Source organism: Loxodonta africana, chromosome 3 (genome assembly GCF_030014295.1).
Source record: "Loxodonta africana isolate mLoxAfr1 chromosome 3, mLoxAfr1.hap2, whole genome shotgun sequence".
NCBI lineage: Eukaryota > Metazoa > Chordata > Mammalia > Proboscidea > Elephantidae > Loxodonta > Loxodonta africana.
This window is the reverse complement of record NC_087344.1, coordinates 9,957,855-9,977,341: the sequence shown is the minus strand read 5'-3', so window position 1 is coordinate 9,977,341 and position 19,487 is coordinate 9,957,855. Positions and strand designations below refer to the sequence as shown.

The window sequence follows — 19,487 nt, the reverse complement described above, 5'->3', positions numbered from 1 at the left end:
TTTTCAAGCAGTCTTTGAGGACAGGCTCAGGGTGATTCATTAATAATACATACCATTGTATTTGTAACTCTTCCCACTTTCTACTTCCTGAGATCCAAAGCAGATGCATCGTCTCACACTTTGTGAATTTTCTAGGGCTATTGAGAAGGATTCATTAAAAGGTGAATACTATTATTGAACAAGAGGAGAAAAGATCTTTTCCTTGGAGTAGAAAACATCAATACTGCATTAAAAAATCTCCAAATCTCCTCTCTTCTTCCTTTTATAACCCTTACAATGCCTTCTGTTTTGTAACGTGTGTTGGTATTTGTAAAACCAATCGGATGAAATAAGAGATTATGTGGGTCCTCAGAAACTTTTCCTCCGTCATCTGTATTTTTCAAGAAAATGTTTTATTTGGGTCAGAACAACCCAGATCTCATCCTTAATTTCTCTTGTTATTTAGTGTTTACAGACAAAGACTCAGTGCATTTCTTTCAAGCGTTTCACAAAAGCCAATTTGTTCCATTATTTTCTCCATTATGTTAGTACTTGGTGTCTTTCCAATTGTAGAAATGAGGGAAGACAACAAAGAACTGGAGTCAACAGAAAGAGTCACAGTTTTTGTTTTTTAATGAAAAAAGTTAAATGTTACTTTAAGCCACTTAGACAGATAAATATCACAATAAAAAAACAAAGACCTGACTTTTTTGTGTGGAAGGGGGAGGCCGGGATCCAATCCAAGCCAAATCAGGACATGCAGCTAGAACCCACTACTGCAGGAACATTCAGCTTCCTATAGGAAAAAACAGGGGGTTCTGGGAAAATGCAATTGCTTCAATTCAGCAGCAGAATGATACAATCTAGTGGGACAGAGGAAACCCTGCTGGCGTAGTGGTTAAGTGCTACAGCTGCTAACCAAAGGGTCAGCAGTTCAAATCTGCCAGGAGTTCCTTGGAAACTCTATGGGGCAGTTCTACTCTGTCCTATAGGGTCAGTGTGAATCAGAATCAAGTTGACAACAATGTGGTTTCTTATCCTGAAATATAATACTGTCAGTGATTGGAAAATATCCATATGCCTACAAGGAAGACCAGTTAATACAACTATTATTCAAATTTATGCACCAGCCGCTAAGCCCAAAGATGAGGAGACTGGAGATTTTTACCAACTTCAGGAGTCTGAAATTGATCAAACACGCAGTCAAGATGCCTTGATAATTACTGGTGATTGGAATACAAAAGTTGGAAACAAAGAAGGATCAGTAGTTGGAAAATATTGTCTTGGTGATAGAAAAAATGCTGGAGATCACATGATAGAATTTTGCAAGACCAACAACTTCGCTGCAAACATATTTTTTCAACAACATAAATGGTGACTGTACACGTGCACCTCACCGGATGAAAAGCACAGGAATCAGATCGACTACATCTGTGGAAAGACACAATGGACAAACTCAATACCATCTGTCAGAAAAAGGCCAGGGTCTGACTGCAGAACAAACTATCAATTGCTTATGTGCAAGTTCAAGCTGAAGCTGAAGAAAGTTAAAACAAGTCCATGAAAACCAGAACATGACCTCAATGAATGGCACCTGGGGTTTTAAAAGCCTGTGAGCAGCCATTTAGCACACTCCACTGGTCTCACCGCTTCGGGAGCAAGGAAAAATGAAGAAAACTAAAGACACAAGGGAAAGATTAGTCCAAAGGACTAATGGACCACATCTACCATGGCCTTCACCAGACTGAGTCCAGTAGAACTAGTTGGTGCCTGGCTTCCACCACTGACTGCTCTGACGATAGCCGGTCCTGGACAGAACTGGAGAAAAACGTAGAACAAAATTCTAACTCAAAAAGAAAGACCAGACTTGCTGGCCTGACAGAGACTGGAGAAACCCTGAAAGTATGGACCCTGAACACCCTTTCAGCTCAGTAATGAGGCCACTCCTGAGGTTCACCTTTCAGCCAAAGATTGAACAGACCCATGGAATACAACAAGAATAACGGGAAGCACCGGCTCTGAGGCAGGGACTGGAAAGTAAGAGGGAACAGGAAAGCTGGTAATAGGGAACCCAGGGTTGAGAAGGGAGAGTGCTGACAGGTCCTGGGGTTGTTAAACAGTGTCATATATCAATATGTGTACTGTTTGATGGGAAACTATAATTTGTTCTGTAAACCTTCATCTAAAGTTCAATTAAAAATAAATATATACATATACATTTATGTATATATATATGCCTGGAGTATATCCCACCTGAATTTGGAGATTATCTCAAGAAAGATGTGATGCATTGAACACTAATAACCAAAGACCAGAGGAGTTGTGGGATGACATCAAGGACATCATATATAAAGAAAGCAAAAGGTCATTAAAAAGACAGGAAAGAAAGAAAAGACCAAAATAGATGTCAGAAGAGACTCGGAAACTTGCTCTTGAATGTCTAGTAGCTAAAGTGAATGGAAGAAATGATGAAGTAAAATCTGAACAGAAGATTTCAGAAGAAAAAGTATTTTGATGACATGTGCAGAGACCTGTAGATAGAAAACCAAAAGGGAAGAGAACAATCAGCATTTTTCAAGCTGAAAGAGCTGAAGAAAATATTCAAGTCTGGAGCCGCGATATTGAAGGATTCTATGGGCAAAATATTGAATAATGCAGGACACATCAAAAGCAAATGAAAGGAATACGCTGAGTCACTGTACCAAAAAGAATTGGTCGAAATTCAACCATTTGAAGAGGTAGCATATGATCAAGAACTGATGGTATGGAAGAAGTCTGAGCTGCACTGAGGCGTTGGTGAAAAACAAGGCTCCAGGAATTGACAGAATACCTATTCAGATGTTTCAACAAATGGATACAGACCTGAAAGTGCTCACTTGTGTATATCAAGAAATTTGGAAGATAGCTACCTGGTCAACTGACTGGAAGAAATCCATATTTGTGCCCACTCCAAAGAAAGGTGATACAACAGGATGCAGAAATTATCAAGCATTATTGTTAATATCACATGTGAGTAAAATTTTGCTGAAGATCATTCCAAAGCAGATACCAGTACATTCACAGGGAACTACCAGAAATTCAAGCCGGATTCAGAAGAGGACATGGGATGAGGGATATTATTACTGATGTCAGACGGATCTTGGCTAAAAGCGGAGAATACCAGAAAGATGTTTTCCTGGTTTTATTGACTATGCAAAGGCATTCAACTGTGTGAATTATGGATAACTTTGCTAAGAATGGGAATTCAGAAAACTTAATTGTGCTCATGAGGAACTTCTGCGTAAACCAAGTGGTAGTCCTTCTGACAAAACAAGGGATTCAGCACAGTTTAAAGTGAGGAAAGGTGTGGGTCAGTGTTGTACCCTTTCACCATACTTATTCAACCTGTATGCAGAGCAAATAATCCAAAAGCCTGGACTATAGGAAGAAGCAGTGGCATCAGGATTGGTGGAAGACTCATTAACAACTTGCAATATGCAGATGACACAATCTTGCTTGGTGAAAGCAAAAGTGTCTTCAAGCACTTACTGATGAAGATCAAAGACTACAGCTTTCAGCATGGATTACAGCTCAACATAAAGAAAACAAAAATCCTCACAACTGGACCAATATACACTATCACAGTAAACAGAGAAAAGTTCTACGATTGTCAAGGATTTCATTTTACTTGGATCCACAATCACGGTCAGGACATCAATGGACATATTGCATCGGACAAATCTGCTGCAAAAGACCTCTATTAAAGTTTTGAAAAGCAAAGGTGTCACTTTGAGAACTAAGGTCTTCCTGACCCAAACCGTGATATTTTCAGTAGCCTCATATGTGTGCAAAAGCTGGACAATGAACAAGGAAGACTGAAGAAGAATTGATGCCTTTGAATTATGGTGTTGGGGAACAGTAGTGGATATACTCTGGACTTCCAGAAGAACGAACAAGTCTGACTTGGGAGGAATTCAGCCAGAGTGCTCCTTGGAAGTGAGGATGGAAAGACTTTGTCTCATGTGCTTTGGATGTGTTATCGAGAGGGATCAGTCCCTGGAGAAGGGCATCATGCTTGCTAAAGTAGAGGGTCATCAAAAAAGAGAAAGACCCTGGACAAGATGGATTGACACAGTGACTGCAACAATGGGCTCAAACATAGCAATGATTGTGGGGATGATGCAGGTCAGGACAGGGTTTTGTTCTGTTGTACAGATGGCTATGAGTCAGAAGCAACTCAACAACACCTAACAGCAACAACAACTGTTTCGGTATTCATGTCTACAAATTCTTTCACTTGTATCATTTCCAGGTCTGTTTCTGTTTATTGATTTTTCTCCTTGTTAGGAGATGCACTTTCCTGCTTTTTTGTCTGTCTGATCATTTTTTGAATGTTTCCTATACATCATGAATTTTAGCTTGTTGAGTGCTAGAGATTTTTGTACATATTCTTGGATTTTGTTGTTGACGTCTGGTGCATAGCAAGTTCTTGGTAAACAAGAACCGTAGTTATTTATATGACCATCTGACCTCTTTCCTTATGCTTCCTTAGCCCCTCTGCAGTCATATCCTTATCGTCCTTTCTCTTTTAATCATCTTCTGTTTTTCTAGGCTTTCCATTTCCTTGTTCCTTTCCCCTCTCCCAGAAACCGAAAGGAATGAGCCAGGAGAGTAAGAAAGAAAATGAGACCAGGAAATAAAGAAAAAGGAGAAAGGAAGCGGGAGCAGAAGAAGTGATGACAAACATTTGCAAAAGGGGAATTAAGGCTTTCCCCTTCCATTCCTGACCAAAGCACATGTTATTTTATTTTAGTTAATTATTGATCTTGATGCTAGGGTTTTTGATGTTGTTAGGTGCCATCAAGTCAGTTCTGACTCACAGCGACCCTATGTACAAACAGAAGGAAACACTGCGCTGTCCTGCACCATCCTCACAATCATTGTTATGCTTGAGCCCATTGTTGCAGCCACTGTGTCAACCCATCTCGATGACGGTCTTCCTCTTTTTCACTGACCCTGTACTTTACCAAACAAGATGTCCTTCTCCAGGGACTGCTCCTTCCTGATAACATGTCCAAAATATAGAAGATGAAGTCTCGGCATCCTTGCTTATAGTGAGAGTTTTAGCTGTACTTCTTTCAAGACAAATTTGTCCGTTCTTCAGGCAGTCCATGGTATATTCAATGTTCTTCACCAACACCATAATTCAAAGCCATCGACTCCTCTTAGCTTTTCCTTATTCACTGTCCAGCTTTCACATGCATATGAGATGACTGAAAAACACCATACTAGGGAGTCAGTCTTTTATTTTTTAAGGTTAACTAACAATGTGTTTGCTCAAATTAATTAAATGAACACAAGTTGTATTCCTTATTGAGCACTTAGATGGTCATACAAGATTTCCACCTCGTCCTCTATTTAATTCAATTTTCTTTTTGAGAAATGTGAACAAAAAGAGGCAAACCTGAGTGTTAGGTTATATCGTCTCTGGTTAATTTCCTGATGTAAAGCTTTGCTGAGAAATCATTTGATTAAGTGCCTCATTTGTAAGCTGTTGTGGTGCTTAATAATCTCAGCACTCAGTCACTTCTTCAACTCAGCAGGCTCCCTGCCAAAGCACACCACATTGGATGAAGCAGGCAAAGAATGTTTGTTCTGCTCTAACATGAACGTTGCTCTGCAGAACCAAAAACCAAACCCAAACGCAGTGCCATCAAGTCGGTTCTGACCCATAGCAACCCTATTGGACAGAGTAGAACTGCCCCATAGAGTTTCCAAGGAGCGCCTGGCAGATTTGAACTGCCAACCCTTTGGTCAGCAGCCCTAGCACTTAACCACTACACCACCAGGGTTTCCATTCTGCAGAACAGACCAGAAAAAAACCCAGCCTTTCTGGCACCACAGAGGAGCACACTTCAAACGTACAAGACACTCAGCTCTTACCTGTGTCGTGTCTTCTCTGCGTGAGATGATTACGACTCGGGCTCAGTCCCTCCATTTCTAAAATGGAAATAATCATATCTGCCTATCTACCCTGTTACATTGGTGAGATCATTGACGAAAATTTATTTCAGAATCAAAGGAGGATGCCCGATAAATTTGGTACACTGACCAAGATAGATCCAAAAGCTCTAAAGAGATTATTTTCAATCTAAATAACCTCCAGACAACTAGTTAATTCAGTAGGAGAAAAAAAAAAAAACGGGCAAGGGATTATTTGGAAAAATATGTGGAGCAGATGCCCTGCTCTTTCAAGGCTCAAAGGAAGAGTCCACCATAAACCAAAAAAACAAAACCAAAAACAAACCCATTGCTGTGGAGTTGATTCCGCCTCATAGCAACCCTGTAGGTAGGATAGAGTAGAACTGCCCCATAGAGTTGCGATGGAGCGCTTGGTGGATTTGAACTGCCAGTCTTTTGGTTAGCAGCCAAGCTCTTAACCACTGCATCACCAGGGCTCCATAGATTAATTATATACAATTCTTTCACCAAGATCACAGCCCAGAGAAGGCAGTCATTTTTATCCATGATGATCTCTCCTCCCTATACCAAACACGGCAGAAGCAGACATTTCTTCTCTCCCTTAACTTCTTGGTCTTAACAACAATTTCATATCTCCGTTAGTTTCAAAACCTAGGATTCATTCTTGAATTTTCCCTGTCTATATTGTGTTTTCAAGTAAACCTACAAATTCTGTTGCTCACACCCATTTTCTGTTCTTCATTCTTTCTATACCAGCTCCATTCAGGCCCATGTGGTCTTTGTCTGGACAATTGCAATAGTCTTTTAAGTTTGCCCACTTCCCACATCTTTTCCATCTTTCCTGGACTGCATAGTTCTATCTAGTTAAGTTCCCGAAGTTGTCAAGGATGTCATTTTAGTTGGATTCACAATCAACACCCTTGGAAACAGCAGTCAAGAAATCAAATGAAGTATTGCATCGGGCAAATCTGCTGCAAAAGTCCTTTTTAAAGTGTTGAAAAGTAAAGATGTCACTTTTGGGACTCAGGTGCACCTGACCCAAGCCATGCATGTGAAAGCTGGGCAATGAATAAGGAAGTCCGAAGAAGAATTGACACCTTTGAATTGTGGTGTTGTTGAGGAATACTGAATATACCGTGGACCTCCAAAAGAACGAAAAAGTCTGTCTTGGAAGAAGTACAACCAGAATGCTCCTTGGAAGCAAGGATGGCAAGACTACATCTCCTGTACTTTGGACATGTTATCAGGAAGGATCAGTCCCTGGAGAAGGACATCATGCTTGGTTAAGTGGAGGGTCAGTGATAAGAGGATCTTCAACGAGAGGGATTGACACGGTGGCTGTAACAATGGGCTCAAGCATAGCCATGATTGTGAGGATGGCGCATGACCGGGCAGTGTTTTCTTCTGTTGTACATAGGGTCTCTACGAGTCAGAACCAACTGAACAGCACCAAACAACAAGTACAGAAGAAAAGAAGCTGAACTTTGGAGTTAGGCATTCTACCGCTTACCTACAAAAAGGAAATTATCATTCATTCATTCCACAAACCCTGTTGAGTACCTATGGTATACCAGATACTGGGTTAAGGCAAGGATTAAATTAAATAATGGATATGAGGTCATTAACAAAGGTCCTAGTCAGGCATTCAACAATTTTAACTGCGAGCAGTAGAGGAAGCACTAGTAGTAGTTGTTGCTGCCATCTGCAAGTTTTGATCCTAACATGCATGATGCTACAACTACTATGAGTTGTTCACTTGCATTTGCATTCGCCTGTTATTGTTGTTGTTGTTAGATGCCATTGAGTCAGTTCCAACTCATAGCGACCGTACAACAGAAGAAAACACTGCCCAGTGCTGTGCCATTCCCACAATCGTTGTTATGCTTGAGCCCATTTTTGCACCTCATGGGTCAAGCCATCTCATTTTTCACCGACCCTGTACTTTATCAAGCATGATGTCCTTCTTCAGGGACTTATCCCTCATAATAACACGTCCATAGTACCTGAGACGTAGTCTCGGTGCCATCTTTGCCTCTAAGGAGCATTCTGGTTGTACTTCTTCCAAGACAGATTTGTTCGTTCTTTTAGCAGTCCATGGTACACTCAGTATTTTTCACCAACACCACAATTCAAAGGCATCGATTCTTCTTCAGTCTTCCTTATTCATGGTGCAGCTTTTGCGTACTTACGGGACAACTAAAAACACCATGGCTTGGGTCAGGCGTACCTTAGCCTTCAAGGTGACATCTTTGCTTTTCAACACCTTAAAGAGGTCTTTTGCAGCAGATTCGCACAATGCAACATTTGTTTTGATTTCTTGACTGCTGCTTCCATGGCTGTTGATTGTGGATCCAAGTAAAATGAAATCCTTGGTATCTTCAATCTTTTCAATCTTTCAATCTTTTCTCCGTTTAGTATCCTCTATTCTCTGCCGCCTTGTGTAGGGACAGATTCTCTGGGTCCTGAGGCCCCTGAACACAGATTGACACTTTCTTTATTGGGGAAGAAGCAGCAGCAAAGGGCTTTACCTGCGCCTGTGGCCCCAGCCAAAGGAACTTTGTCTTTCCACCTGGAGGGAGGTAATAGAGCCTCACCTATTTCCAAACCTATTTTTCCACAGAAGACACAAAGCAGTAAGAGAGTTAAGACTCAGGAGATTCTGGAAATCTCTACAAAGGGCAGGGTCCATTTGTCTTTCCTTCAGCCAACCAGCTTCACTCTCAAGCAGGGATGCCCTTTTCCTGTACTTGTGCACTATGGCCACCATCTTGGTGACAGGCACACCACAGGAAGGACCACACAATGTGCTAAGTGCCCAATCGAGGGCTGGAGGGGAAGGGAGGCTGGCACACAGACTGCCACTGGAATGAGTAGCAGTTACCCTGCAGAAGGGGAACATCTGGGCAGGGCAGAAGCTCCCAGGCCTGCGAGTGCTCTTTGGGGAGCCAGAAGTAGTCGGCCTTGGGCTAACTGAGGAACCTGAGACATTGTCTGAAACAAGTCCTCTGTGGTACACTCCCCAGGTCACACAGCTCTGGTGACGGGATAGTCTCTAGTCTGGGGTCAGTGCTCTTGTGGTTGATCTTTTTCCTTCCAGAGCAAGCAGTTCAACAGGGCACTTACCACTATCGGCTTATTAGTACTGATGGCTTAGCAATATAGTTGCTGGTATCATTTATGGTGATACAGTTTATACTGATGTACACCAAGCATTGGGCTAAGCAGTTTACCTACATAATCTCATGTCGCAACCTTAAGAGACAGATACCATTTATTGTCCCTTTTCAACAAATGAGGAAACTAAGTCTAGAGGATCTGCCCAAGATCATACACCTAGTAAGCAGCAGATCTTCTACACCAATGGTCCTCATATCGACAGTGCTGTCACCAGCAATGAGAGGTGTGAAGCTAAGGTATGACACGTACCCTGGGTGCGACTCGAAGGCATGGAAGGAGAGTTTGACTGTGCGGTGTCTATTAACCATCCCAGTTTCCATCACCAGCTGTGAGAGATCATTCAGCAAGTTAAAGCTAATGTTTTCGAATTTGAGAGCCTCCATGGGTCAAGGAAGACTGTGTGATCTTGCTCTGCTGAGGGTAGAAAGAGAAGAAACTGGGGGAACAAAATGACTTTGAGCACATCATAGACCAGTTTGCATCAGTGAAGGCCAGGAAGGTGCAGTTGTAATTTTCATGCAATGCTGTAACGTGTTAAGTACAAGATTAACCGGCTGACTTGGGTCGCTATAGGGTCGGTGTGAGTCAGAAGTGACTTGATAGCGATGGGTTTTGTTTTTTTTTTTTTGGAGGGACGTTTACCATGGTAAAGTAGTGGAAAAATGAGTGCCAGAGGTGTGGACAGGGGCGCAATGTCAGTGCTAGCCATAGGTGCATTTTCCATAGATCAGTCTCTGCTCTCCACCCGTTACACTTAACGGTTCATGTCCAGCGAGGTCAAAGGTGTCCAGTAATATTTACCAACCGAAAGTGATCCCATGGTCTGTTCTCTGTGCATGTGGTAGCCAGGTTCACTGCAGTAAGCAGATGTCTGCATTAGGAAAACAGCTACCACTCTAATTTTCTCTAATTGACTTGTTGGCAGTGCTAACACTGAGGGCAAAAGATACAGGGACATGGATCCTGGGCTCCGAATAGCACAAGAAATGTTGGATGTTGGTAAAGATGTAGGAAACTTGGAAGCCTCATCCATGGCTAGTGAGAATGCAAAATGGTACAGCCACTGTGGAAAACAGTTGGCAATTCCTCAAAAATTAGAACATAGAGCTACCATTTTTGTCAGGTGCTGTTGAGTGGGTTCTGGCACAACACTATGTACAACAGAACCAAACATTGCCCAGTCCTGCGCCATCCTCACAATCTTTGTTATGTTTGAGCCCATTGTTGTAGCCACTGTGTCAATCCATCTCCTAGAGGATTTTCCTTTTTTTCACTGACCCTCTAATTTACCAAGCATGATGTCCTTCTCCAGGGACTGGTCCCTCCTGATAACATGTCCAAAGTACTTGAGAAGGAGTCTTGCTATCCTTGCTTCTAAGGAGCATTCTGGCTGTACGTTTGCCAAGATAGATTTGTTCTTTCATCTGGCAGTCCATGGTACATTCAATATTCTTCATCATCCCCATAATTGGAAGGTGTCAATTCTTCTTTGGTCTTCATTGTTCATTGTCCGGCTTTTGCATGCATATGAGGTGATCGAAAAAACCATGGCTTCGGTGGGGCTCACCTTTGTCCTCAAAGTGACCTCTTTGCTTTCCAGAGGTTTTTTGTAGCAGATTTGTCCAATGCAATGCATCGTTTGATTTCTTGACTACTGCTTCCATGGGTGTTGATGGTGGATCCAAGTAAAATGAAATCCTTGAAAGCTTCAATATTTTCTCCATGTATCATGATATTGCTTATTGGTACAGTTCTGAAGATTTTTGTTTTGTTTATGTTGAGGTGTAATCCACACTGAGGCTGTCGTCTTTGACCTTCATCAATAAGTGCTCCACCGGGATGGTATTTGTAATTCACAGAAATGAAACATCTGGCTCTTGCATGGTTTAACAGGTTTCTTCATTGGTTTTATCATATTTGGGGTAAACTAAACCACTCATTTTCAAATGAAAGAAAAAAAAAATCTATGCCAATAGAAGTCTTCTCACTGGGTGAGTTGAGTTCCTCTTTTCCTGAGAATTTGTAAATTGGCATTGCAGCTATTCTTTTTATTTCAGGTCACTATATTAGCTACTGGAGAGTTCATTCTGGACATTTTTACATTTCAGGGGATACTTCTTTTTTAAATTAAAAAATGCTTATAATTATTCATTATTAAAACTCAAGCTATAAACTCACATGATTACAAATCAAATAAAATATACGAAGGAAACATGGAAAGAAATAAATAACAAAGTGGAAAAAAGAAAAAGAAAACATTGTTAAAGCAATATCGAGCCCTCATTCTCTGTTTCTCTTCCGTTTCTTTGCAGACGCTGCAATTTCTTACGTAAAAGTGTGTGGGGTGTTGGGTCAGCCTGTCACCCTACCCTGCATGTACTCAGGAGCACTCACGTCCATGTGTTGGGGCCGAGGGTCTTGCCCTCTTCGTCGTTGCATGGATGAAATTGTCAGGACTAATGGATCCCATGTCACCTTTCAGAAAAAGGACTACCATTATAAGCTAAAGGGATCCCTTTCGGCAAGGGATGTGTCTTTGACTATAGAGAACGCAGTCAAGACAGACAGTGGCCTGTACTGTTGTCGTATTCAGCACAGCGGATGGTTTAATGATCAGAAATACATCATATCATTGGAGATTAAAGGAGGTGAGTTGAGTCTTCTTTCTTTGGTCATTTCGTGCAGATGAACTGAGATGCAAAGCTTTCGGCTTGGTAATTTTTTCCTTGAATAGAAAAAGAGGAGACCCTCCATTCTTGTTTTTTAATAACTGTTGCTCTTGGGAAATAGGAAAGCTTTTGTGTGTGTAGATGAAGTGCTAACTCCAAGCCCGATTCAAGGCCACAGGCTAGAAGGTCTTTGCAGTCAGCAGACTATCTCCTGAAGCAGCGCTTCAGAAATGTTAGTTGGCTCATGAAAAAGCATTCACTGTTCCATAGTGAAATCTAGTGAATGTGGGTGCGTCTTTCTATGATAAGCTTTCTAGTTGGCCTGATTTAATTCCAACACCTTCCTTTTCTATTTTGCATGCTATGCATAGGTTAACTCTTCCTCCCAGGATCCTGTCCTGGAAGCCAATGTTCACAGCCTCTTAGGAAGAATAGCAACCCCTGAATGACCGACTTTCATAAACATAAAGTGCACACCAAAGCCTGACTTGATAAATGCACCCTTTTGATTTCGCATCTAATGCCTAGCCTTAGAGGGACACCAATGGTGTCCTGTGCTGACAGAAAGATATTAACTTGAAATGTGGTTAGTGGGAAGGGTGATGGTCAAATCGGGTAATGATCCAGGCAAAGATATGACGAGCATGTGGATGAGATCCTGGGTGATGATGAGAAAGAAGAGATAATTCACAGTGCCTGCAGTGTTTATAACTGTGGGAAGGAAATAAAGTGAATGAAATAACTCATGGGGTTTGCTTCTGATTCTGCAACAATGGAAAGACAGTATGGGGTTGCATTGCAATTCCCTTTTACTGAAATTAGCTCATGATAAAAATCACAATGGCTAGCGAATTCTTGAAATGAAACATTTCATTTGATCCATGTGACAAATTCTTCATTTGACTCTGGTAACTTAAGTAGCATAGAAATAACTGGAAAGACCCTGGGCAGCTTGAAGAATTGAAAATTTCGAATAATCAGGCCTTGGAAAGGGACAGGGAGCAACATTACTCCCGGAATCTGGAGATCAGGGACTATTGGAATGACCCTCTAAGGTGTTGCTCTCGCAAAAGATTGACTCCATGTGTTTTCCTTCTTTGTATCAAGATTCAATTTCCCACCAGAGCGAATCTGATTGGCATTTCTGGAGTCAGGTGGTCATACAACTTGAGAGAGGGTGGGCCAAACACCATAAAATTCCAAGTTGATGTGCCTATCCAGCCTGCATGAACAGTCAGGAGCTTGTTCTGCAAAGGAAAAAGCTGACTGTCTCACTAAAAGAAGGAAGACAGGTGGGATGGTGGCCAGTCCAAGCCACAGATGTCTATTACAACATCCATGGCTGGTCATCTTCCAGATCGTGAATGCTACCTTCCACTCATGCACTTAATGAAGAAATTCAAGTGCAGTAAAAATTATTTTCAAGCCAGAGAAGCCAGTAGGCAGTGCTGTGTCCAGAGGACCAAGATTCTAATTATGGATGTTCAATGACATGCAATTGTAATTGTGAGTCACTGGGATCACCACTTGGTATAAAAGGAAACAGGATGTGGGCTGTATCTTTGAGAGAATGACTATACTGTGAAGAAGAAAAACACTAAAAAAAAAAAAAAAAAAAGAATACCTGAAGGAACCTGAGAAGTTCAGTCCCAGGATTTTGGAGAAATTGAAATCAGAGCAAAGAGATCCAAGGACCTCATTTTGTCTGGAGAAGTAAGAGAAGGTTTCACAGAGGAAGTGATGTTTCAGCTGTGGCCTGGGTAGCTGACCAGTTACCCATTCCAGGGCCTTCCAAAGGACACGAACAGCATGTGCAAAACACACAAGCAGGTGCCAGAGAGATGATGTGTCCAAGAGATGCGTAGGAATGGTTTAAAGTGTCTGGAGCACAGTCTTCACGGGAAAACAAAGGAAATGGCCCTGTGAAAGAAAGTGCCTATATCCTGGAAGGTCTGCTCTTTCTTTATTATGTACCTATTTACCTTTAATCCAAAGATGATGGATGTTCATTGAAGTAGTCTAAACCAAGGTGTATCCTGATCAGATGCAAGTCTCTAACAGATCACTTCACACAGCATTCTAGAGATTGGAGAGGAGTGGGCCGGTGACATTCTACTCCATTTACTGGGGATCATTGAAGTCCTTAAGGCCACATTTCTTTCCAAATATAATGGGATAGTGTGTAGTTCATATGATAAAAACATTTAAGACATTAATTCCCATAAGAGTCTCTCTATTCATTAACATTCACATGGCTTAAGGCAAAAGAACTTGCAAAACACCTGAAATAGATTAGTTGTTGGGTTGGTTTTTTAATGACCAACTCTTCAATGTATTGAGAAAATATTGAAATTTCAAGGATTTCATTTTATTTGGATCTGCAGTCAATGCCCATGGAGTCAGCAAGTCAAAAAATCAAATGGCTTATCGCATTGAGCAAATGTGCTGCAAGAGGCCTCTTTAAAATCTTAAAAAGCAAAGATGTCACTTTGAGGACTGTAGTGTGAGTTGGAGTCAACTCAACAGCCACTGGTTTTTTTTTTTTTTTTTTTTCTGGTCAGATGCACTCAAAAGGGGGCCACTGAACAAGGAAGGCCAGAGATGGATTGATGAATTATCATGTTAACGAAGAATATTGAATATACCATGGACAGGCAGAAGAACAAAAATCTGTCTTGGAAGAAGTACGGCCAGAATCCTCATAGAAGCGACGATGGCAAGACTTCATCTCACAGACTTTGGACATGTCATCAGGAGGAACTGGTCTCTGCAGAAGGACATCATGCTTGGTAAAGTAGAGGTCGGTGAAAAAGAGGAAGACCTTCATAGAGATGGATTGACACAGTGGCTACAACAATGGGCTCAACAATTGTGAGGATGGCACAGGACCGGGCAGTGTTTTGTCCTGTTGTACATAGGGTCACTATGAGTCAGAACCAACTCCGAGGCACCTAACAACAACAACAAAGTTGAAGAGCTATTTTATCTTTTTTTGCATACCATAAGAGATTCAGTGAAGCAGTCTAATATCTTCATTTGACTGTTTTCTAAATAAACATCAGTTTGAATTTAAGCACAATTAAGAGAAAAGAGACTATTCTCACTAGTTAAAAAGGCAGATCTTTTTTTTTCTTTAATAAATACGAGCTTTTTATTATACTTCAGATGAGGGTTTACAGAATAAACTAGCTTCTCATTGAACAGTTAGTACACATATTGTTTTATGACGTTGGTTAACAACCCCACGACATGTCAACGCTCTCTTCTTCTCGACGTTGGGTTACCCATTGCCAGCTTTCCTGTCCCCTCCTGCCTTCTAGTCCTTGCCCCTGGGCCGGTGTGCCCCTTTAGTCTTGTTTTGTTTTATGGGCCTGTCTAATCTTTAGGTGAAGCATGAACCTTAGGGGTGACTTCATTACTGAGCTAAAAGGACATCCAGGGACCATACTCTCTGGGTTTCTCCAATGTCTGTCAGGCCAGGACGTCTGCTCTTTTTCTGTGAGTTAAAATTTTGCTCTACATTTTTCTCCAGCTCTGTCTGGGACCCTCTACTGTGATCCCTGTCAGAGCAGTAAAGAGGCAGCTCTTTTAATTACTTCCACAATTTCAAAAGTCTTTATTATGTTTATACTCTCTGTAAATTTATGACTGTATATTACCTCTCTATCTGGCCTTGAAAATACCTGCAATTAACTCTTGATGAGAAGTTTGGTTATCTTGCTATATAAAATTTGCTTTTCTTGCAAGAAGGTCCCTGATCTAGGGTTTTCATCAACTTCATTAACACATAAATATGGACTCTATACTCAGGGATCAACTACCCTTAACCATGATCATTTCCCTGCTGTTGCTTAGTCCTCTCTTCCTCCTCCTTCTTTTCCTCTCTCTTCTCCTTCTCTGTGTTCTTTTCCCCTTCTCCTCTTTCTCCTCCTTTTCCTCCTTCTCCTTGTGTTTTTTTTTTTTTTGGAAAATTTTAATATATAAATGTCTTATGATGATATTACAATCATTTGCCACTTTTGTTAACCTGAAATCCTAGTGTCTTTGAGAAACAAGGCTTTGAAAATAAAAGGATCTGATAAATGGGAATGATGGTCATCTCCTGCATTTGGTCCCACTCATAGAACTCTATTCAAAAGCGAAGCTGGAACTAGAGTGCTGACAATGCTCAGAGTCTGTACAACAGACCCAAGAGAAGAACCAAAGAGAGTGGTGAGAGTAAGGATGAATTCAAAAAGAGGACTGAGCTCTGCTTACCCTGTGATACACAAGCATTCCTCCATGGAGATCAGAAAATTCTTCCAGAACCCAACCACAGAATCTACATATGTTAGGGAAGTGCCCATGTCAAACTAAGAGTAACTAAGAGAGATTGTGAATAATAGACATGGAGCATTGTGAGCTACCTAGAAGGAACACTACATGACAAACCATATTGCTGCCAGCCTCCTCTGGAAGCCAATGGCAAGATTATCAGTGAGCATCTCAGCTGAATTTCCCAGCACTACTGTGCCTTGGCCTGTGACTAGTTACCTCCTGTGCTGTGCAGGCTTCTGTGTGTCCCTTTTCTGTCTCAGCATCTCCAGTGACTCCCTGACCCTCTGATTTTCCCCATTTTGCCCCCACTGACCATGGGATTCTTCTAATGGTGCACATGTCCTTGGAGTTGCCTCATGAAGATTATGTATTTAAATTAGTGTAGACCTTTTGTTTTTCATCCTAGGGAGCATAAGACAACCTTCTAATGGAGTGCCTCTGAGCATAAAAGACAAAAGAGAAGCCAGTTGTTTGGCGATTATGAGATATAAAAGACACCTAATGACCACGCATTTTTGTATGGCACATAAGAAGGAGCTTTGTCCAGGGATTTTTAGTTTCTCATTTAGCTTTTACCCTCTCACTGAAATCATAAGGCTCAGAAAACACATGATATGGACTGATGGAAATTGAACTTACTGAGTATTTCACAGTGACAGGTTTTATTTTGGCAAATGCTGCTGATTACATCCATGCCTAATCATAGCATCCATTAGAAGCCTGTAATGTTAATTTAGTTTGGAAAATATAGTAGTGTTCTGTCAGGGATTTTGCACTTAAATGATCACATTAGGCTTTTAATAGATGTCTCCATAAAAAACAAAAAACAAAAACCATTGCCATCCAGTGAATTCTAACTGATAGTGACCCTATAAGACAGGGTAGAACTGCCCTGTAAGGTTTCCAAGGTTGTAAATCTTTACGGAAGCAGACTGTCACATCTTTCACCCACGGATCAACTGGTGGGTTCGAACTGCTGAACTTTTGGTTAGCAGCCAAGTGCTTTAACCACTGCACCACGAGGACTTCTGGTGTCTCCATAGCATATAATTATTATGGAAAATATTGTATAACTCAGAATGTCCACATCATAGTCTAATTAAATCGAACCATTGGGTCAGGCACATGTAAGTCTCAGTCTTTCATCTTCTTTTTTCCATACAACAGGTGACCAGCACTGCTATGAGTTAACAGTGATTCAGTCTCTCTGTGTTTCAGAGATAAGCAGAGAGGGTGTCGTTCGGGTGGGACATTTGCTCCATGTGAGTTACTCTGAGTTGTGCAAAATGAAAAGATAATGTAAAAATTCCAAATGTGGTTTCTATTTAGGTTGAGGACTTGTTTTCTCTAGGAAATTACTCTTAGTGCAACAGCAAACAGAATTTTTATTTCAGCTGATAAGTGTGGAAAAAAGCAGGTGGTCATGAAGTCTCCCAAATTCTTATATGCTCAGTTGTCATTGTGCCAGAGCTTCTAACGCTGAGGTTGGCTCATTCCAACTTTCTTTTTCTTTTCTTTTTCCCCTCAGTGTTCTGATCTATTGTCATTGGTTCTGTTTCAGTACGTTGGTAGGTTTAGATTTGTTTATAACATGACTATTTTATTATGTTATAACCAGTCCTTTATATACATGTAAATGGTAAATCAGCAGATAACAAGTTTGAGAAGAAAACAGAACAGAAGTTGACTAAGTAAAAATAAAACAAAAACCAAGCCGCTAACCGATTCCAACTCATAAGTTCTGACAGGAAAAATAAAAGAAATATATATATACATATATATATATGTATGTATTTTTTTGTAAGGGATAAAATGAGCCATATTCTACCCAGTTCTCCACTCTTAATTTAAATAAGTCTCTTCTGATAGTTACTGGAATCAATAAAATATGCTTTCAACTCTGAAAGGAAGCCTCATTTTGCTTTTTAAAGGAAAGAAAAGGGGGAAATCTGGCCAATATTAAGAAATGTGAATTAATCTAAGCAATCATATTCTATCAATTAAAAACACAGTGCGTGTCTAAGGAACCTGGTCCACATACTTGATTTAGAGCTGTGTGTTCACTAGGTCTCACTACTAGAAATCCATTCACTTGCTGACAATGGAAAAGTAAAAGTATGGAAGGTGATACTTTTGACCTTTAAAATCTTGGCCCATTTTTTATAGAAACAACGATGTGGTTATCATGTTGAGATAGTTTCACTCAATTCCATTGAGAATAAACGCTAAGAACCCTTAAGAGAACTTCCGTTCCATGCTTATGTCGGTGCTTTCAGCCAAATTGCCTCCAGAAAACACGGTGATAATATAGTCAAAATACCAGACGACCAGGCAGAGGTTCCAGGTTTACTAAACTCAGCTTCTCCTGAAAGTGCAGAGAAACGTGAGTTCCCTCCCAGCGAAACAGGGCATATTCGTCCCTAGGTGGAGGGGTGTGCTCCCAGGTTCCCTCTGAGCTCCTGGTTTTCCCAGGTCCTGGCATGTGTGCGGAGCAGAGTGAGGTGGTTAAGAACCCAAGCTGCTGAGAGAGATGCCTGAGCAAGTCATCCAACCTCCCTGAACCTGCCTTTCACATCCGTAAAACGAATAGCATCATAGAATCTCAGAGAACCATCACGATAACTTGCTGAGGAAAGTTCCTGATGCCCAGTGAGCAGGTGAACAGATTAGCTGTTATTATTCCAATTTGAAATCCATTTTAGGATGAGCCTTTGCTGACGTGTCTTGCGTAGAAGCCAGAACATCAGTTTGTAATTGTGTACTTCCTAAAGGTTACACAAAAGGAGGAAGAAGAAGGAGATCCAGATGATTCCAGGACCTGAATTTCCTGATCATAAACACAGTTCGGGAATTTAGAGTAACATTTTCAGGAGAAACTGGTTCAAAATGGATTCAGGATTTATTATACACTAGGCATTCCACAAAGCACATCAGTATCTTCGGTGATCACATATTGCTAGTATTTCATTTTGAAATGAAGAGAAGAGGGATTTCTAGGATTAAAACCTTGTTATTGTCGTTCTTAGGTGCCATCGAGTAGGCTCTGACTCACAGCGACCCTCTGTACGGTAGAACAAAACACTGCCTGGTCCTGCGCCATCCTCACAATTGTTGCTGTGCTTGAGCCCATTATTGCAGCCGTTGTGTCGATCCATCTCTTTGAGGGTGTTCATCATTTTGTTGACCGTCTACTTTAACGAGGATGATGTCCTTCTCCAGGGACTGGTCCCTCCTGTTAACAGATACAAAATGTGTGAGACGAAGCCCTCACTTCCAAGGAGCACTCTGGCTGTACTTCTTCCAAGACATATTTGTTCAATCTTCTGGCAGTCCAGGGTTTATTCAATATTCTTCACAACACCACAATTCCAGGCATCAATCCTT

General features: G+C 41.1%; 1 protein-coding gene across 1 annotated transcript in view; it reads left to right on the top strand.

The window, feature by feature from the left end:
- The first annotated feature begins 11,467 nt into the window (after positions 1-11,467).
- LOC100655502 (adhesion G protein-coupled receptor E4-like) overlaps positions 11,468-19,487 on the top strand; it is a 59,715-nt gene continuing 51,695 nt past the window's right edge. Inside the window, exon 1 of the mRNA XM_064279823.1 lies at positions 11,468-11,765. Within this exon, the coding sequence (XP_064135893.1) occupies positions 11,492-11,765 (274 nt within the window). The 5' untranslated portion in view covers positions 11,468-11,491. The remainder of the gene's footprint in view (positions 11,766-19,487) is intronic.